The sequence below is a fragment of the Hibiscus syriacus genome, unplaced genomic scaffold (genome assembly GCF_006381635.1).
Source record: "Hibiscus syriacus cultivar Baekdansim isolate YM2019G1 unplaced genomic scaffold, ASM638163v2 tig00110788_pilon, whole genome shotgun sequence".
NCBI classification, from domain to species: domain Eukaryota; kingdom Viridiplantae; phylum Streptophyta; class Magnoliopsida; order Malvales; family Malvaceae; genus Hibiscus; species Hibiscus syriacus.
This window is the reverse complement of record NW_024062863.1, coordinates 1297187-1315186: the sequence shown is the minus strand read 5'-3', so window position 1 is coordinate 1315186 and position 18000 is coordinate 1297187. Positions and strand designations below refer to the sequence as shown.

The 18000-nt window shown below is 32.6% G+C and overlaps 2 protein-coding genes across 2 annotated transcripts; both read right to left on the bottom strand.

Moving 5' to 3' along the window:
- Positions 1-3904: 3904 nt before the first annotated feature.
- On the bottom strand, positions 3905-6234 carry LOC120140853 (serine carboxypeptidase-like 45). The gene is made up of 10 exons (XM_039155850.1): positions 5942-6234; positions 5741-5842; positions 5562-5657; positions 5370-5462; positions 5223-5302; positions 4755-5036; positions 4563-4687; positions 4361-4453; positions 4148-4265; positions 3905-4056 (listed from the first exon to the last, which is right to left on the bottom strand). Exons 1-10 carry the CDS (start codon positions 6192-6194, stop codon positions 3907-3909), a joined length of 1392 nt encoding a protein of 463 aa, XP_039011781.1. The 5' UTR covers positions 6195-6234; the 3' UTR covers positions 3905-3906.
- A 4367-nt stretch (positions 6235-10601) lies between these two features.
- Positions 10602-17292, bottom strand: LOC120140856 (coiled-coil domain-containing protein SCD2-like). The gene is made up of 17 exons (XM_039155853.1): positions 16805-17292; positions 16532-16704; positions 15637-15712; positions 15386-15427; positions 15223-15285; positions 14573-14622; positions 14469-14496; positions 14066-14140; positions 13879-13989; positions 13746-13806; positions 13224-13340; positions 13022-13140; positions 12605-12674; positions 12255-12296; positions 12050-12090; positions 11092-11218; positions 10602-10865 (listed from the first exon to the last, which is right to left on the bottom strand). The coding sequence occupies exons 1-17, from the start codon at positions 17150-17152 to the stop codon at positions 10738-10740; spliced, it is 1671 nt and encodes a 556-aa protein (XP_039011784.1). The 5' UTR covers positions 17153-17292; the 3' UTR covers positions 10602-10737.
- Positions 17293-18000: the final 708 nt, after the last annotated feature.

Sequence of the window (18000 nt, the reverse complement as noted above, 5' to 3'; positions counted from 1 at the left end):
GATTTTTATATATTTATTGGATTAAGTAGATTATATATATATTTTAATAATTATTAGTAATTCCTTTACATGCTTAGAAGGACCTTTTTTATTAATTAAACAATAAATATAAAATGAAAGCTTTATTATCAGAAGAAAAAAAAAGAGATACCTTTCTCATTTGTCAGTGTGGATGAAGACAGTAGAGGCTTTAAGCCTTTAACGACCGTTTTCCAACTCTCACGATTTTCATTTTTCAGTTACCATACGATTTCACAATTTCATAATATATACTTTTTGTTTTATTTACTTGTAAATTAAATTAATCTTTTTTATAAACACACATTTTTAGTAATTAAATTTGATAATATTACATAAACAAGTAAAATTTCCAATTTTTCTCTGAAATACACACACGAACGCCGATTAAGCTGAGTCCACTACAATTTTTCTCTTAAAATTTATTTAACAAATGAATTGTATTATATATATATACATTTTAAAATTTAATCAAATAAAATTTGGTTTACAATCTACTTTTTAAAACTTTAATTTGAATAGATGTTGAATGATAATAAATTTATTTGAAAATGGTAATATTTTATTCTTCAAATATGTTTTATGTCAACGTCGGAAAATAAATAATTTGCAAGGAAGGGGCTCCCAAGGATCTCATGATACCCTTCATTTTTCTGGATCATTTTGACACCTCCATATTCACCCACCTCTGTTTCCAGTCTTTTTCAGGTAATTTTTCTCTAAATCACCCAAAGACAAATCAGACAGTGGATCAAATTTACGTGTAATAAAGGCTGCTTGCAAGTGAGAGAGAGGATCCGAGGAGAGTAAGGACTAAAATTATAATTAGACAAAAATGAGATTGAGAGGGGCAGACTCTGTTCCATGTACTTAATAATTCTACTTGATTTCATAATTGTTTTTAAAATATTCATTTTCTTTTATAAATTTTGATAAATTTTTTGAGTTAATTGTATTATAATTGTGATTATCATTTTAAATTGGTCCTCGAACTTTCAAACATTCTAATTTCATTCACAAATTATAATCCTCATTCTAAATTGATCTCCAAACTTTTGAATATTTCAATTTCACTCCGAACTCATCTAAATATGTAATTAGTTTCAATCATAGTTTAACCAAATTTTATTTTTTTCAAACATATAATAATATAGCTTGACCTAATGGTTTTATTATCTGGGCATGCAATTAGTATATAGCCATGGTTTGGGATGAAATTGAAACATAAAGTTTTGAGGATCAATTTAGAATGAGGGTGATAAATTTAAAGATGTAATTAAAATATTTAAAACTTAAGAATCATAATTTAAGGACGTATGGTATAATTAATTCATTTATTTTTTTAATATATTAATATAGTTTAGGGAGAGTGAGGGAACATCTTAAATAAGTTGCAGTAAGGGTGGTTTTGGGTATGGTTAATGAATGGAGTGCCTTTAATATTGTTGGACCGAACCCGTGAGCATAGGGAAAATGAATTTACCCTTCAAATTGGGTTTACTTTTATCCAAATCTTTGACATAAAAACAAGTTGCCAGAATGATTGAGTTGGACATTTAATGAAGTTCACACCGCTCTCTACTTGCTCCAACAAATGTTTTTTTTTTTAAATGAATCATCTATTTTTATATTATTTATTATTCTATTTGCCTTCTAATCATGAATTCCACCTTTTTATTCTACGTAAATCAAATTAATAATTTATATAAAAAAACTATAAAATAACCTATTTGAATAAGATAAATTATAGTGGCAGTCACTTTTATTCTATAAAATTAATAATACTATTGATTTTGAGGTCAAATTATGTAATTATATTAAGGGTAAAGTATAGTAATGGTCACTAAACATTTCTGAAGCTTGCATTTAGGTCCTCCAACTTTTAAAACTTGCAATACAGTCCCCCAACATTTATTCCATTTGCAATATGGTCCCCCAACTTAAACCACCGTTAGAAATTAGGGTAAATTATATATAAAAGGTTATTGAACTTTTCACACTTGAATTTAGGTCCCCCAACTTTTAAAACTTGCAAAACAATCCTCAATTTCATTCTAAACCCCAATTTCCAAAGTAATTCAATTTCATTCTAAACCCTAAATTCCAAAATAATTCAATTAAATTCAATTATGTCAGATTTATTATTATTTAATTTCATCTTATTTCATGTGATACGTATTTTTTATATAAAATATAATAGTATAATTCTTATCTGTTGAAGAAATTTTTTAATTAAAAAAAGTAGTTAGGATATAGAAGAGGTTGAAAATAATTCGAATTTTAAATTTATAAAATGTTATTTTGACGTATAAATAAAAGTGTAAACTACTAGGTTGACAACTTAACTATCTAGCCCTTTTTACTTTTGTCATCGATCTTTTAAATTTATCAATCATACAACATAATTATTTAACTGTTTCAACTAAGCCACTAGTCGTTACCAATTGATACAAATGATGAAGTGGCAGTTAAAAGGAATTGACATTATTATACATTCAGTCTTTATTATTTATATAATCAATTTGGTCCTAAATTAAATAGAATTTAATAAATTAATCATTTAATTAGGATCTGACATGTGTTAGCACATGATCATGACACGTGTCATTGGTGACACATGTCACCACCTAATTATTTATATATGCTATCAATTTGGTCCTAAATTAAATAAAATTTAATAAATTAATCATTTAACCAGGATCTGACATGTGTTAACACATGATCATGATATATGTTATTGGTGACACATGTCACCACCTAATTAGAAGAAAATTAAGTTACAAAGAAGTAAAATTTGGGTCTTGGGCAAACTCAAACCTGAGTCACGCAAATGAAAGATACAGGGTGGAGCCAATAAGCTAACACCATCGTTTGCGTTAAGAGATATACAATAATACATATACTAATAGTATGACCAATGCCATAAAAAAAAGAATATAATGGAAAATGGAAATAATAAGATTTGAACTTCGGAAAAAAATTTGAAAGCAATAAATGATGGGAAAATATTATATTTTTTTACAATAAAAAATATTATATTTGATAAATTGTTTGATAGATTTAATATATTTTTAAATATTAGTTGATACAATATTTTAAAAGAATAAATTTAAGATTTATATATTTTTAAACTAAATTTAATAATTATATTTTTCATATTTATAATTCATGATTATATATATAATCTTAAGTTGAGTATTTCTAATATAATTAATAATTTTAATTTCTTATTAAAAATAAATATTCAAAAAATATAAATGATTCATACATTAATATATGAATATATTTTTTATTTATACATCTAAATATAAATATACATTTATATAAATATATTTTTATTCGTATATTGAAATATTTTGATTAAAATATAAACATATTTTAAATACTAGTTTATACAAGAAAAATAAAATATATCAAAAGTATAAATGATTCATACATTTAAATATAAATTGAATCATTTATATTTTCTATACATCTATATTTAATAAGAAAATAAAATTATTGGGGGACTGTTTTGCAAGTTTTAAAAGTTGGGGACCTAAATTCAAGTGCCTGAAAAGTTCAATGACCGTTTATATAATTTACCCTAATTTTCTAACCGTGATTTAAGTTGGGAACCATATTGCAAACGGAATAAATGTTGGGGGACTGTATTGCAAGTTTTAAAAGTTGGGGGACCTAAATGCAAGCTTCAAAAATGTTCAGTGACCATTACTATACTTTACCCTTATATTAATTTACGAATTTAATTTTTATATTCTAATTTCATAATTTTAATCCGTGTATTTTTTTTTTAATTTCAAAATTTGTAGTCGAACCAAACATTTGTGGAGTAATTTTATGGAAATTTGGATAGAACAGATTCCCTCGATCTGAACTTTCTTTTATTCAGAAAACTTCTGGGAGAGGCTTCCCTTCAAGGAATGACTTAAACAACATAAGTGATCTCTCAGGCTGTGAGAATGGAGCTTCATGTGAAGCTCCTCTGATTGTTGCAAATGACAGGATGTTGCCATAAACTTGAGTCCACCCACCAACCTGAACATCATCCAAACATGAGTTTCGAATATGAATACTTTGACTTAGAAAAGAAAAAAAAAAAGAGTCGAAGCGATATGGATGAAAGTACCTGCTTCCCTTCGAACCAAACTCTGTAAGGCACGGTTGTTTCGAGTCCTAACTCCTTAGCCAGTCGACTTACCAGGGAGCGGCTTCCGGTCAATGGGATAACAGAATCTTGATCTCCACTGTAAGGTTAATCAAATTCGTGTAAGCTGAAAAGCCTAAATGAATGATGATGTTGTTATGGCTATACATAGCATTGTGATTTCGTTTTCGTTACCTGTAAACTAAGACCGGTATTCCGGCTTTGATTAGCGAACCGACGGTGGATAATGTAGGGATTTCCAGGTTCAGCAGCTGATAATCCAGTATGCTGTCAACAGCAAAGAAAATCCGGTTCAGTTGGTTATGTCCAATTCGTATTCGTGCATATAAACTTTCTTATATTGCAATGTATGTTCAGCTCGATCAAGAATTAGTACTTGCTGCAGACGGTCCATCTTCGAACCCTGACGAGCCGAGCATGAAGAGCTTTCCGGACATCTTTCCGGTTTAGATAATTCACGATTTTGTCTTCGACGCATATGTCTACCCTTTCGGATACTTGCTGTAAGGTAAAGCAAAAGAAGTCATATGCAATATAATGCAATTGGTTTCGCAGGGAAGAGTTTTACCTGAGGATTTATAGCCATTGATTGTGAGAGCACTGATGTTATGCAGACATCAAGTGTGACATCGTATTTGTCCACGAATTTACTGGTTTCTCGGCTTACTTGGCTCATCACCTCCGAACAAGACGGTGAAACCGAGTCCCTATAGTACTCGCTGACATATCGGGAATAGTTGCAGACTGAGGTGAACATTTTGTAGGTCGAGTCCGATATCAGTCCATGGGACCAGAAATATTCTGCCCTTGAATTGAAATCAGTTGCGAATTCCAGAACCGGATTACCAAGCTGCCGATTACAAAATCGTTCCCTTAGAGACAAAATATATACATGACTTGAATTCGAGTACTGCAGAGAGATCGAGATCCAGTCATCAACCCGCATTCGCTTACATCGAAGATACCAAATCCCGATCATTACAAGTACTATTTATTTATCAATGCAAATTTGAATTGAACATAGTAATATACTCACAGCAATTCCTTTTAAATTGAACAGATTCTGCTTCTTGTTGAATTCAACCATAAGTTTTGCAAGTTGAGGAATATAATGACCTGATATGATCAGTAAGTTAGCAGTTCATATTAGATTCAATCTTCATTTGCATCAAATTTACAGTACCTGCATAGCTTTCCCCTGTTATATATAAAGCCCTGTGCCTGTAATTTGGAAATTTCTTGTACCAGTTCTGCAAGAACACAAGATTGTCCCTGGCTTGAAAAAATTAAAGATCAAAAGATCAACTTTAGGAGAAAGAAACTATCTTTAATGCTTGGAAAATCCAGAAAGAAAAATCAAAGAAATGTGAAATACCAGTCATCTCATCATCCACTGCTACATAAGAAGAGCTGTTGGTGGCATAAGAGAACCCTACTCCAATTGGTGTCTCTAAATACAACATATTAGCTTCTGCAATGATGAAAAATTTTCAGTTGATTAATCACCATTAGGAATCAAACAATAAAAAAATGGGAGATTAACGAGTGAAAAACCTCTGTTCCAGCTGTGATAATTTCTTACTAGAACCTCTCCGTTTGGTCTAAAAGGTCCATTTTCAGAGAATGCCCCAACTCCAAGTGAAGAACAACCAGGCCCTGTAGGAAAAACAAAGTGACAAGAAGCATAAAAAACCCAGAATTTTGCACCACTCGGTTTATGCTTTGAAGTGAAAAGAAGAAGAAGAAGAAGCAAACCTCCATTCAACCAAAGGACTAAAGGCTTTGAAGCAGGATCTGTTTCGGCTTCAACAAAGTAGTAAAACAGGGCTTTATGCTTCTTGAAATCCACAGTAACATACCCAGAGAACTGTTGGAAGCTCAGATTAGAGGGTTGTCCCGGAAGCCTAACGATTTTATCAGCTAAAGAAGATTCAATCTCCAAGACAAAACACAGCTCCAGCAATATCACTAAAGCAATAGCCATGGTTTTCCATGATAAAGAACACATTTTTCTAACAAATCAAGAGTGAAGAAATGAACCCAAGAAAGTGTTTTTCAGAATGCTGGTCGGTGAAGGAGGTAGGGGTACTAAATAAGTTAAGACTTCTTTTTTTATTATCATTACAATTTAAACTCTTTTTTTTTTTTGGGCTCGAAAGGCATGTAAATGGTGTTGAAAGAGATGTATGAGAGACTCAATGGCTGGAAACAGCAGTGCTGGTGCTGGTGATGGAGGGCCGAGTCAGCAACATGATAACACAGGTTAGAAAGAGAAAAGAGCATGGAATCTGGGACCTCAACCAGAGAGCCTGCCTTTAGTTCTCAGTATGTTACTTTTGTTTTTTACTGTAATTTTTTTTTATTATCTAGAATTGAACCAGCAAAAAAGATACTTAAAATTACACTCTGTGTATATATCCCTTTTGACTAGGGGGAAAACAAAACAGAGAGCATGTTCTTTGGAAAGTGGCTTTAGAAGGATAACTGTCCAATATGCAAATAGGCATTAATCATCAAGTTTAGTTAAAACAAATCCCAGTTCTTAATATTCTCCACATGTTCAATACCAACAGTGAATATTCCGTAGTTTTTTTTTCTCAGTGAATTGATGGATTGGTCAACTTTTCTTGATCCGAAAGTACAAACCCAGATTTTGTTCTTTCTGGTTTTCTGCAGATTGTGAAATTCCATCAGTATTAACCATGTTATTCCACCATTATAGCTGACATGGATCTTGTTTAGTGGGAAACAGCAAGTCAGCAAGCAAATTTTAATCCTTCTTTTTTTGAACAATTTAACACAATTTCTTTATATGTTTACATGCTGAATGATGGATTTGAGTTTCTTTTAATAATGAGCATTGAGGACACACACTACTTTTCTTTTCTCTCTTTCTTTTTTCTTTCATTTTTTTAAAACCTTTTTCTCAAGCAGTGCTCCATACACACCACATGTTTCCCATTATAGCTTCAGAACAGCTTATCATGACTTCCAAGGAGGACCCTCTTTTTCTCTCAACAGTAAAAGCATCTGAAATGATCCAATATGCTTTGTACTTGTATCTAGGTATTTATATATGTACATTGTTGATTTTTTGTTTGGGTTACATGCATGCGTGGAGTTAGGATTGAATTAGGAAGAGATTAAGCTATTCAAAACTTAAAATAACTAATATCGCAAAAGATAATTAAATTATAGAAATTAAGGTTTAATTATTAGTTTTAAAATTAAAAGATTTTAAAAAAATAAATTTAAAAAATTAAGTGCAACCCCTTAAACCTGACCTATACGTTATGACCAGATCTAGTGAATTTCAGTAAATTTTTTTGCCAAAACATTCCTCGATAACTTGAAATCCATATTATAGTTAAACATCTTTAAAAATATGATTAATAACATTAAAGTTTAAATTCAGTCAATTAAAGTCGTAAAAACTGGGTAAAATAAAATATTTCAAAATCAATATCGAAGCAAATCTAACATCAGTAACAAAAACAGTATGAGTCGTAAAGCAAATACTTTCAAAATATAGGCACGTGTCACCCAAAATAAAGAAGCTCAGAAGATAAATACATTACAACAAAATGGAACAGTGTGAATGTGTCGATCCTCCAAGTGACAGGTTCGGGACGCTTATCAAAAGTATCTGAAAGATAAAAGTTTGGGGGAGTGAGCTAGGGAGCTCAGTGTGTTCCAATATTACAGAAATAAAACATATAATTAAGATTTCAAATCGGTTCGTCATTAAAAACATAAACGTCGACAGAGTTTCCAAAACCAGTTCAGTTCCGAATTATGAAAACGTCAGTAGTGTTTTTAACTTAAAATACAGAATCGCCCTCCAACCGAACACCATATGCAATTTCTCATAACTGCATCCATAAGGACTCACCCTAGGCCCAAAGGACGTATGAGTCAACCTAAGGGAGCACCTTGGGTCCATAAGATTTTACCCTAGGCGAACATAAGTGCCCACCTGAGAGATGTGCCTTCAGGCCCATAAGGACTTACCCATTGCACATAGCAGAGGTGTTACCATAAAGGAGTATCTTAGGTCTATAAGGCCTTACCATAGGGCCCAATGGACCCAAGAGCCCACCCAAGGGTCGCTTTAGGTCCATAATGAATTACCATGTCGATCGGTCGAAACCTATATAAGGAATTACCAGTTTGACCGAAGCTGAATCTGTAGAGACTTCATACCTGATCCCAGAGTACCCTGAAGAAAAACATTCTTCAGACAGTAATCGATCATAGCATGAAATCGGAGTTCAAACAGTTATTAATTTAGTAAAATCAGTAACCTACAACGCCGATCGAAGGTGGCGGTGACCTACAATGCATGCCGGAGCAAGATGGATCGACGGAGGAAGGGTGACGAGCTAGGGATTAGAGGAGGAATTCGGAGATTTTGGGCAAAGGGTTCAAGTTCACGCAGGGGAAAAGGGTTTGGAAAAATGGATTATAATCCAACCAAATAATAATAAAACTTATTTTTATTAATTAAAAACATGAACAAAAGTCTAGCTGGCTGAGACATGGGCACCCATGAGTTACGGGTTCAAGCCCCTTTAGCTACCAAATCCCTATTTTTTTTAACTAACCAAAAAAAATGAGATAATTTAAGATTAAGTCACTGAACTTTCTAGATTTTTGAAATTAGCCCAAAAAGTTTCAAAAACTTGCACTTTAGTCATTAAAAATTAAATAATTTATTTAATAAATTTAAAATTGAGATTGGAGGTGTGACATTAAGAATCAAGACTTAATTTTATTAATTTTATATTTGATAGGATTTTAAAAAATAATGAAATAAATATTTTAAGAGAGACCATATTTAATTTCAATGATTTTAAAATTATAAATAAATTATTGATGAAAATAAATTTATCTCGTCAGTTGTTGTTGGTTCTTTCCTTCCAAGCACATGTTAACAATTATCTTCTTACCGATAAAAACTCTTCACTTAAATAAATAAGGATGGTAGTAAATAAGACAACTTGTTAACATAAATCAAAATATAATTAAATCATCAAGATTGAGAAAGATTGTTATACCTCTTACCTACAATATGCCTGTCTCTGATTCTTTGATACGAATATTTATCGTAATTGATAGTAATGATGTGTATTATTATGTGAAGATATCGTAATGATTCAAATAAAATTTAGACCACCTTTAGAGGGGAAAAGAAAGGGTTCTGCAGCTTGAAGTGGGGTTAGTTTCCTGAAAACATAAAAGAGAAAAAAGAAAATTGAGAGAAATGGGTCTGAACAAACCAAAAAAACAAACAGCAAGAGGACAACTTCCATCTCTTGTTTCATGTTTGGTGTTCATTGTAAAAAGAACTTGAGCCCAGCTTTTGTTCTGAAGAGAATGATTTCTCTTTTTCAAATATTCATGCATTGTTTATATCTATTTTATTATAAATTGTTGTTTATTCATCCAAAATATGAAATAAAAATATTAAAATAATTATTTTTCATTGGTCTCACATTTTTCAAAGTTTTATAAGTATAAACATTGTAATTAAATTTGAAATCCAATCAAAATCTCATTTTAACATGTGAAGTCTTTTAATATTTTTTATTCATAAAGGTTTAAATTTGATGTCTTACATTTAATTTTAAAAAAAATATTAATCTTAAAATTATGTTTTAACCTTTTAGAAGGACCCTTTATTTGTTAATGTTATAATAAGAAAATACAGTCGAAAGGAAAGAAACAATATGAGAAAAAAAAATCAGTAAGATTTTTTTTGTTATATTAAATATTATATAAGAGTTATAATTTAAGCATTATCAGAGAAAACTCTCGATAAATATACATTTATAAACACGAAATAAAATGATGATCTGATCTAAAAACCTTCACCATTACCACATATTTTATTTTTTTCTCTTAAGATATTTCATCAACTAATTATATCAGAAACTTTTTAAATCAAATCAAACAAAATTTCTAACAATTAGAATACTAAAAAAATGTGACTGGTTTTTTCTTCTTTTTTTTGAGAATTTCTGTTTCATCATTCCCAACTAAAGCATTTTGAAAGGCTGTTCACTTTCTCATTCTTCAAATGTGATCTCATTACCTTCTACTACTTTTTTTTAACTTATTTTATTACTTAGAAAGGACAAAACCATTGGACACTATATAAAAATGTAAAGTTCAAAACTAATCATTATTTATGAGACTTTGAAATTTTCACAACTGTTGAACATTAATAATATAAATATTTAAAGTAGCAGCCAACAACAATGGAAGTGAACTAGGGGGAGTATCTTTGATTTTAAAATTAATGCTAAAAAAATCTTACCTTTTAACCTTCTTCATTTAAAACTCAAACAAGCATCAACGCATCTATTACATCATGTCTCGTGTCGACAAATTACACCAAACCCGACATATCAAACATGTGAAGTTTATGACAAAGCTATGATCAAAATTAATATGCAAAATAATATGAAATTGAACAATAAATATACAAACTTAAAAAATTTGGTGCAAACTTAACAAGGTTGTTGGAAATGAGAAGGGAATACACCTCACTAAGAGCTCTCTGAATCATTGTGATTCGACAAAGCAGCGGAAGATGGGTGGTCGATTTCTTTACGAGATGCTTCCCAAAGTAGCTGTTCTATCCCCAACTTCCGCAGCTCAAGTAAACCTCTATCAACTGCCACAGATTAGTGCAAAACAATCAGATACTTTTACTAGAAATGGCACATTCGATTCTTTTAAAATAACAGCACTCTTATCCCAAAGCATTTCGTATATCACTGTTTAAGTGCTAAAGAGTACTCAACCAACTGAAACAACACGTGTCGACTTTTATCCCATTTACATAATAGTTTTTAACACGTTAATGTTCCACAAAGCATAACCAAAATAGGTGGGCTTACCATCCACAGCATCGTGTGAGGTAGGGGTCTGCCCACTACGGCTGACCCAAAATTGAAGCCGGTCTTCGGCAATATCCTCTTCTATACCATGTACTTTGGCTCTTCTCCAGAAATATGTTAACCAAGCCTACAAGAATTACAAGTGTTATATGAACAAAGAATTTTTTACATAAACCAAGTGTTCTACATTCAAGAGAAGCTGTAGTGCAAACCTACTACGATCCCAAAACACTAAAACTCAATGTGGGGTTTGAAAACGAGCTGTTATCCTCAAATAAATGGCAATCTTTTTTACCAAAAGTTGACAAGACCAATTGCAGTGATTGATGGACAGTTTTTATGGGTAATTATTCTAAGTACTGGGAGTAGAAAAAAAAGTCAACGAGCGGAATTTTAATGCTGCCATTTGTTATAATTAAATGATACATGGTAGGATTATAATCCTGATTACAGAGCTCTTTTTTATTCCACTACTAGTGGCATAGAAAAATAATCCATATATATACTTTTTTTTTTGATAGGAATAATCCATATATATACTAGATTTTGTAATAACCACATTGTGGGAAAGTTTACTTAACTAATTGTTATAGGTGGGTGTGGGAAGTTGTATGTTAATCTTTATCATACACAGGTTCGATTCTCAGATTTGTGGTTTTTATTTGTTTTATTTAAAGATCATGTAAAAGTACAAAAAGAAATAATATTTGTTCTCATTTGGAAAAGGAGTTTTTTGGTCTTTTCCTAACCGAGTACCCAGTTGACTTGTGACAACTTAGTCCGGAACTTAATATATGGTGTAGATAGATTAACAATGATGTAGCAGTATAATAGAAGGCAAAGTCACCAAAATAGCTAAAAAAATAATCAGAGAATGCGAAAAGACATCATGCTTTGAAGGCTCAGTTATGATCACTGATCAGTATGTAAAATATTTGAATTAAAAAAAGTAACTAACCTCTTTGAAAAGAACATCATCTCCCTGCTCTTCACTTAATTCTGCAGTTGAAAGGCAAAAAATAAACCCTATTTAAATAAAATCAAAAGGATAAAAGCAGCGAATATTTTTGAACTAATTGAGGCTGGAGGTTTCATAAAATCAACGACCGCATGCAATTATATATGATAGTGCGTGATGACAGAAAAAAGAGTGCATCTCTTACCAAATGCATCTATCCACTTTGGGTCACCTTGTGATTTCAAATCTGAAAATCAAATACAAGGATAAATACTAGAGCATAATATTTCATTCATGTCAGAATACGATTTCCAACAGATGCAACCAAAAAGAACAGGGGACTATTTCTTCAGGACGGAAAGGTAGATAAAACAGTCACTAGTTTCACTCCATGTTACTGAACATCAAATAAATTTGAAGCTAAAGTGAATAAAAGCTAGGGTTGCCTTACAAAAATGAGAATATTGGCATACTTAAAAGTAATGAGAAATCAAGTTATACGACTTGGTTGATTCGGAAGGGGGGTGACTTGGACGTAATGCAGATAAATCAAACCTGAGACAGATCGCTGAAGCAAACTCAGCCGTCTCTGTCTGCCTAATGCTTGTATAACAGCATCTTCAACCTGAAAACAAGAATTTGAATAAAAAATTCACAAATTGGTATTTCACAAAAGTGCACGTGAAATAAATAGGTAATAATAAAATGCAACTCACGTCAATGCATAATGGAGAGGAAGAAGTATTAGTACAACTATTTTCTTGGGTTAAATTATATAATTAAACCCTGTACTATGTGTAAGTTGCGGACATAGTCTCTACACTCTAATTTGGTCAATTTTAGTCATTGTATTTGAAATTTCAGCCCTGACCCAAATTGTATATGGACAATATGATGAAATTACAAAGACTAAAACTACAACTTAGCGCAATACAACCGTCTACATTATTTCCCTTAGATAGAAGAATCAACCTTTAAAGATGCTAATTCCCTTAGGCCCATTTCAACTGAAAGCATGCTCTCAATATTTCCTTCTCCAGTCAGATCATTCAGATCCCGAGCAAGTTTACTCCTGTCTGGATCACCACTGCCTGTATCATTTCCTCAAATTTAATAATAAAAAATAAAGGAAGAGGGAGGGAGTAAATGGGAGATGGTCAGAAATTGAGCTTGCCTCTATCCCAGGCCTCCTCTTTAGCCTTTTGTCCAGCAGAAACAACAACTTCAAATGGAAGAGGAGCAAATGCCGACCAATATTCATGCTTTGACACTGCTATATCTGCACATATACCTGCAAAATCCAGTAACAATTGCAAGGAAGACAAATCCTTTCAGGTAAAAAAAATAAAATGGCCACAAAAAATATGATAAATCAACCCTATAGGAGTGAAAATTAAAATTCCACCAACAAAGCATCAAAATCTTAGCACAAAAAGAACACAAGCAAAGTTGGCACTCAAAGCCTACAAAAAATATCAATAACAATACAAATCTCTAAAAAATGACTATTCACTGACCAAGTCATACATACAACGAGATTCTTGAACTTATCAATCTTAGGGAAGGTCAAATTTTCATGTTGAAGGTGCACTACATCACATTTATGAGATCAAATTCTTACTCTTATTGCAAGTTATTTGGTACAATTAAGATGTAGATTATTTCCTTGCTTGAGAAGAAGGTGATATTTTATTACCATGCTGAACAGCCAATCCCCAGTAACGAGCAAGCCAACATCTTTTCAGGACAACTTCCTCCTACAAAAGTAGATTTAGCATACATTACAATATATGTAGCAATTGAAGTGATTTACAGATAAGTAGACAAACCATTTCTTCCTGAGTCAAAATCATTCTCTGTGTCATTGAGCGAAGAGCTTTTGCTTCAGATTCTGCTTCACGAAGTTGTTCCACAGCTGTAGCATCCCCATCTTTCAAATTCTGATCAAAAGAAAGTCATAGAATTACTTTCTGAATCGGTTGACTCCAACGCACTAGCATCAGATGAACACTTTACCTCAAGTTCTGAACGAAGGGCTGCAATTTCCTCCTCCCTACCATCCTTCGTCTGTTTTGCAGCCTTAAGAGCAGCCTGCAAGGAAGAAAAATTCACAATTTTTTGTTTACAGTGAGAATGTTTCACAGATTAAATAAAGTAACAAAATACTAAAATTAGCAGTTCCCAGTGAAGAGCTGGGATGGAGGTGATAAAGAGAGGAAGAGCTGGGATGGAGGTGATAAAGAGAGAAAGAGCTATGAGAAACAGAAAGATGAAACTGAAATTGTTGTTCCATGAAAACACATAAATAGGAAATATAGGTCAACTAACATAATATTCAATTCATGAACCTGACACGAAAGACATAAGCTAAACTAGGTCCAACCTATTTTTAGACTCTATTATACTATATTCTGTTTACCTCTCTTTGACGCAAAGCTGCTTCCTTCCTACAGAAAAAACCAAACCGAATCATACAGTGATAACAAATAACATAACTTGCAAGTGCACAAGAGACACACTTACCTACTTAATAATTTGGCTTCCAGTGATACACCTTCTCCTAAGGAAGCAACCTGTTAATATAAAATTTAATAAGCAGCAAACTGAATGCAGTAAACTACTGAACAATGGATATGTAATCATTTAGGCAATTCTTGCAATTAATAACTCAAACGCTGAAGTTAATTGTATCTCAATCAGGTAACATGGTGTTCACAAGTTAAAGAAATGCTTAACATGGGTAACGGAACATGCTTATTCAAGTATATGCCTATGGCTATGGAAGGAATTTATGTCAATGTCCCACCTAGTGGTTGCCTAGACACCTTGAAAGATGGAGATACTAACTTGTATAAATGTAATATGAACTATACGACTAATTTAACTTAATATATAATGCTAAGCCCTTCAAGAAATAAGCAGCACAGGAAGCTGCAAGATATGCCATACTTAAATGAAAGACTTCTGAAGTATTAGCCATATTCATTTAGGAAATCTTGCGTCCTCATGTTTAAATTACTTAAGTGCCCCATGTCAACAATAATGCTTCATAAATTACAAACATTTTATATGAAACAACTCAGATGTTGCTACATATTTTAATAGGATAAACCATTTACGTTGTTACAAGTAGGAGACAAGACCTAGAAGCCAAAGACAAAAGAGTAACAGACCTGTTTCTCAAGCTCCCTAGCTCTTGCTTCTGCTTCCTCACGTTTTTCTTCAGCAGAACGAAGCTGCAAAGCATACATAGGCATAAATGCTACATGTCAGTGATGTAAAAGATAACAGAAGCCTAATAATCAAATTTTAAGTCTTTTGGCTCTTATAGTGCACCTTGTCAAGTAGGTTTTCATTCTCTTCTTGTAGCATATCAAGCTGCAACATAGCATATATTAGCTTCAAATCAACTGCTTCAAGAATAAAATTTAAAGTTCAAACGAAATATATAAAAAAAGATCGGCTTACAGTCACAGGATAGATTGCATTTTAAATTGCATAGATATAGAATCTATATAAGATAAATAAATTTAAGAGCAGTATGATTCAGATGTCAAGAAATAAATACAAAAATACCACTTACTTACTTCATCACGAAGTGCAGAAGCTTCATGCTGATGTCCAGCGTCTTTTGCTTTAAGTTGTCCTACATCAGCTGTAAACCTGCAGAACTTTGCAGTAACATAATTTCACTGCTTAAAATATATTGTTTTGCAAAAGGCTAACTTTTTTAAAGTTTTCTCGTGTCACAAATTAAAAGAATTTCAAAAACATGCATTTAAACCTAACAAAACTCCACAGAACAAAAATAAAAACAAGAGCATGAGGATGAGGATGATTATGCATACGGAGAATGAAGTCGCCAAGAGAGAAATGAGGAACTAAATAACAGCAACTGAATTTGAGTTGAGGTTCAGACATTTTTACCAAAAGATTGAAGTATATAAGTCATAAACAAAAAGATGATGGCATGACATCCTAAGATCTACTGATAGTTCCAGAAAACAACGTGAGATTGCCGTAAGCTGCTTCGAATTAATACAATAACGATATCATGAAATATGAACTGTACTACATTGTAAGCAGTTGGCTCTGTTAGCCAATTTAAAGTCTCAATATCTACTAATCTTTTGCTAACTACCAACTTGGTTACTAGAAATCTTAAACATATTTTCAAGTTTCCATATATTAAAAGATTCATCTGTCTTGTTGTTGCTCTCCATACAACTTAATATGTCACCATGAGAAAAGCCGCCATTCTACTTGTACAAATAACTAAAAGTAAGGTGAAACCAACTTCAAGATCAGAAAGTTTAAGTAAACAGAACTAAAATAGGCTTAATCAAATGCAAGGATATTTTTCATGAAGTGCATCCTTGAAGTTTTAAGGTTTGACTAAGCACCTATAGCTATAGGTTTATATATACATACACGCACACATGTATAGTATATTCTCAATAAAAAAAATTCATGAACGCGAACCTTTTATCTCTGCTCCGGTTAGGAGGATCAATCGGAGGTATATTAACTGGAGTGCGAACTGAAGTTCTACTTGGCGGCATCAAATTTGGTGTCGTTGACCGCATCGACACTGCCGGCCTCCCTGCTGACGTGGACCGCACCGAAGGAGTATGCTCTACAAAATTCCGACCTAACTAATCAAAGCAAACAAAACTCAAAATCAGATCAAAAAATTCAAGTCCAAAAAAAGGCAAAGAAAAACCTCTTTAAATCACTTCAGTTCAGAGTTATTACCGCCGGGGAGGGAGATCTATTAGGCCGAGCTATTGAGATCGCCGGCAAAGTACTGTGATTTAAACCGTTATTGGAGAAGCTAGGAATTACAGGAGGACCGCCGAAACGGAACCCTAGATCGTCTTCTTCCTCGTCTTCATCCGTGGTCTGCGAAGCCATGACTTGAGCAAGTCGTTGAGCGGCGGCTTTGGCGGCAACGTTTTGTGTTCGTTTGATCGTCGAGAACCCACTATTCGCACCCAGCTGCGACCGCGACTGAGGATGCGCCGGAGACGATGATCCCGAACTGTTCGATCCTCCGCTCCACTGCCGTCCGTACATCGGACTCCCAGTCCTCCTCCGATCCATCACTTCACTTTTAATTCAAAGTGTTAATTGTTTATATCGTTTAGTTCAGTTGACCTAGATTTAGGGGTATAATCGGAAGGGAGGCGGTTGGTCTCCTCTCCAGAGAGAGACGCAGGTGTTTGAGAGAGAAAAAAGAGGTTTGGAAAAAGTTGAAATTAAAAGCGAAGGAAGATGATTGAGCAAGACGACGGCGTTTTACGACTTTCGCGGGATGGACTTGAAATGGGAAAAACAGGGACCCAGTTGACAACGTGTAAAGCTGAGTTGGCGCGCGTGGGGAACAACTTTTCGGCGCCGATGGCGAAGAATTCTCTCGCGGTGAAGAATGTTTTTCGCTGCGGGGTAACGGTAACGGTGAAAATGGGGGTAATCATTTTGTCCTTCGCCGCTGATTCACGTAACAACCTTTACCTATAACACGTGACACGTATCTTCATTAAAATTTATCCGATGTACGCGTAAAATAAGCGTTTTTTTTAACCTAAATATATATTTTTGAGACTAAATAACGTGATCAATATTAAAATAAAAACCTTTATTTTAATAAAATTGAAAATATATCGAAATTATAAAATTAAAATATAAAATACAAAATTTGTTTTGAAATTTAATTTACCCGATTTAAGTGTAAATATCTAAGTTATTTTAAAATTTATTTTATAATTTAAATTATCCATTTTAAAAATATCTAGATTATTTTACAATTTATTAAAAATAAAATTTTTATTTTAAAATTTAATTTATCCGATTTATGTATAAAATAAGTTTTTTAACCTAAAATTTTACATCAATATTAAAATAAAAACCTTGATTATAATTTTCTCATAAATTAAATTTGCATATTAAAC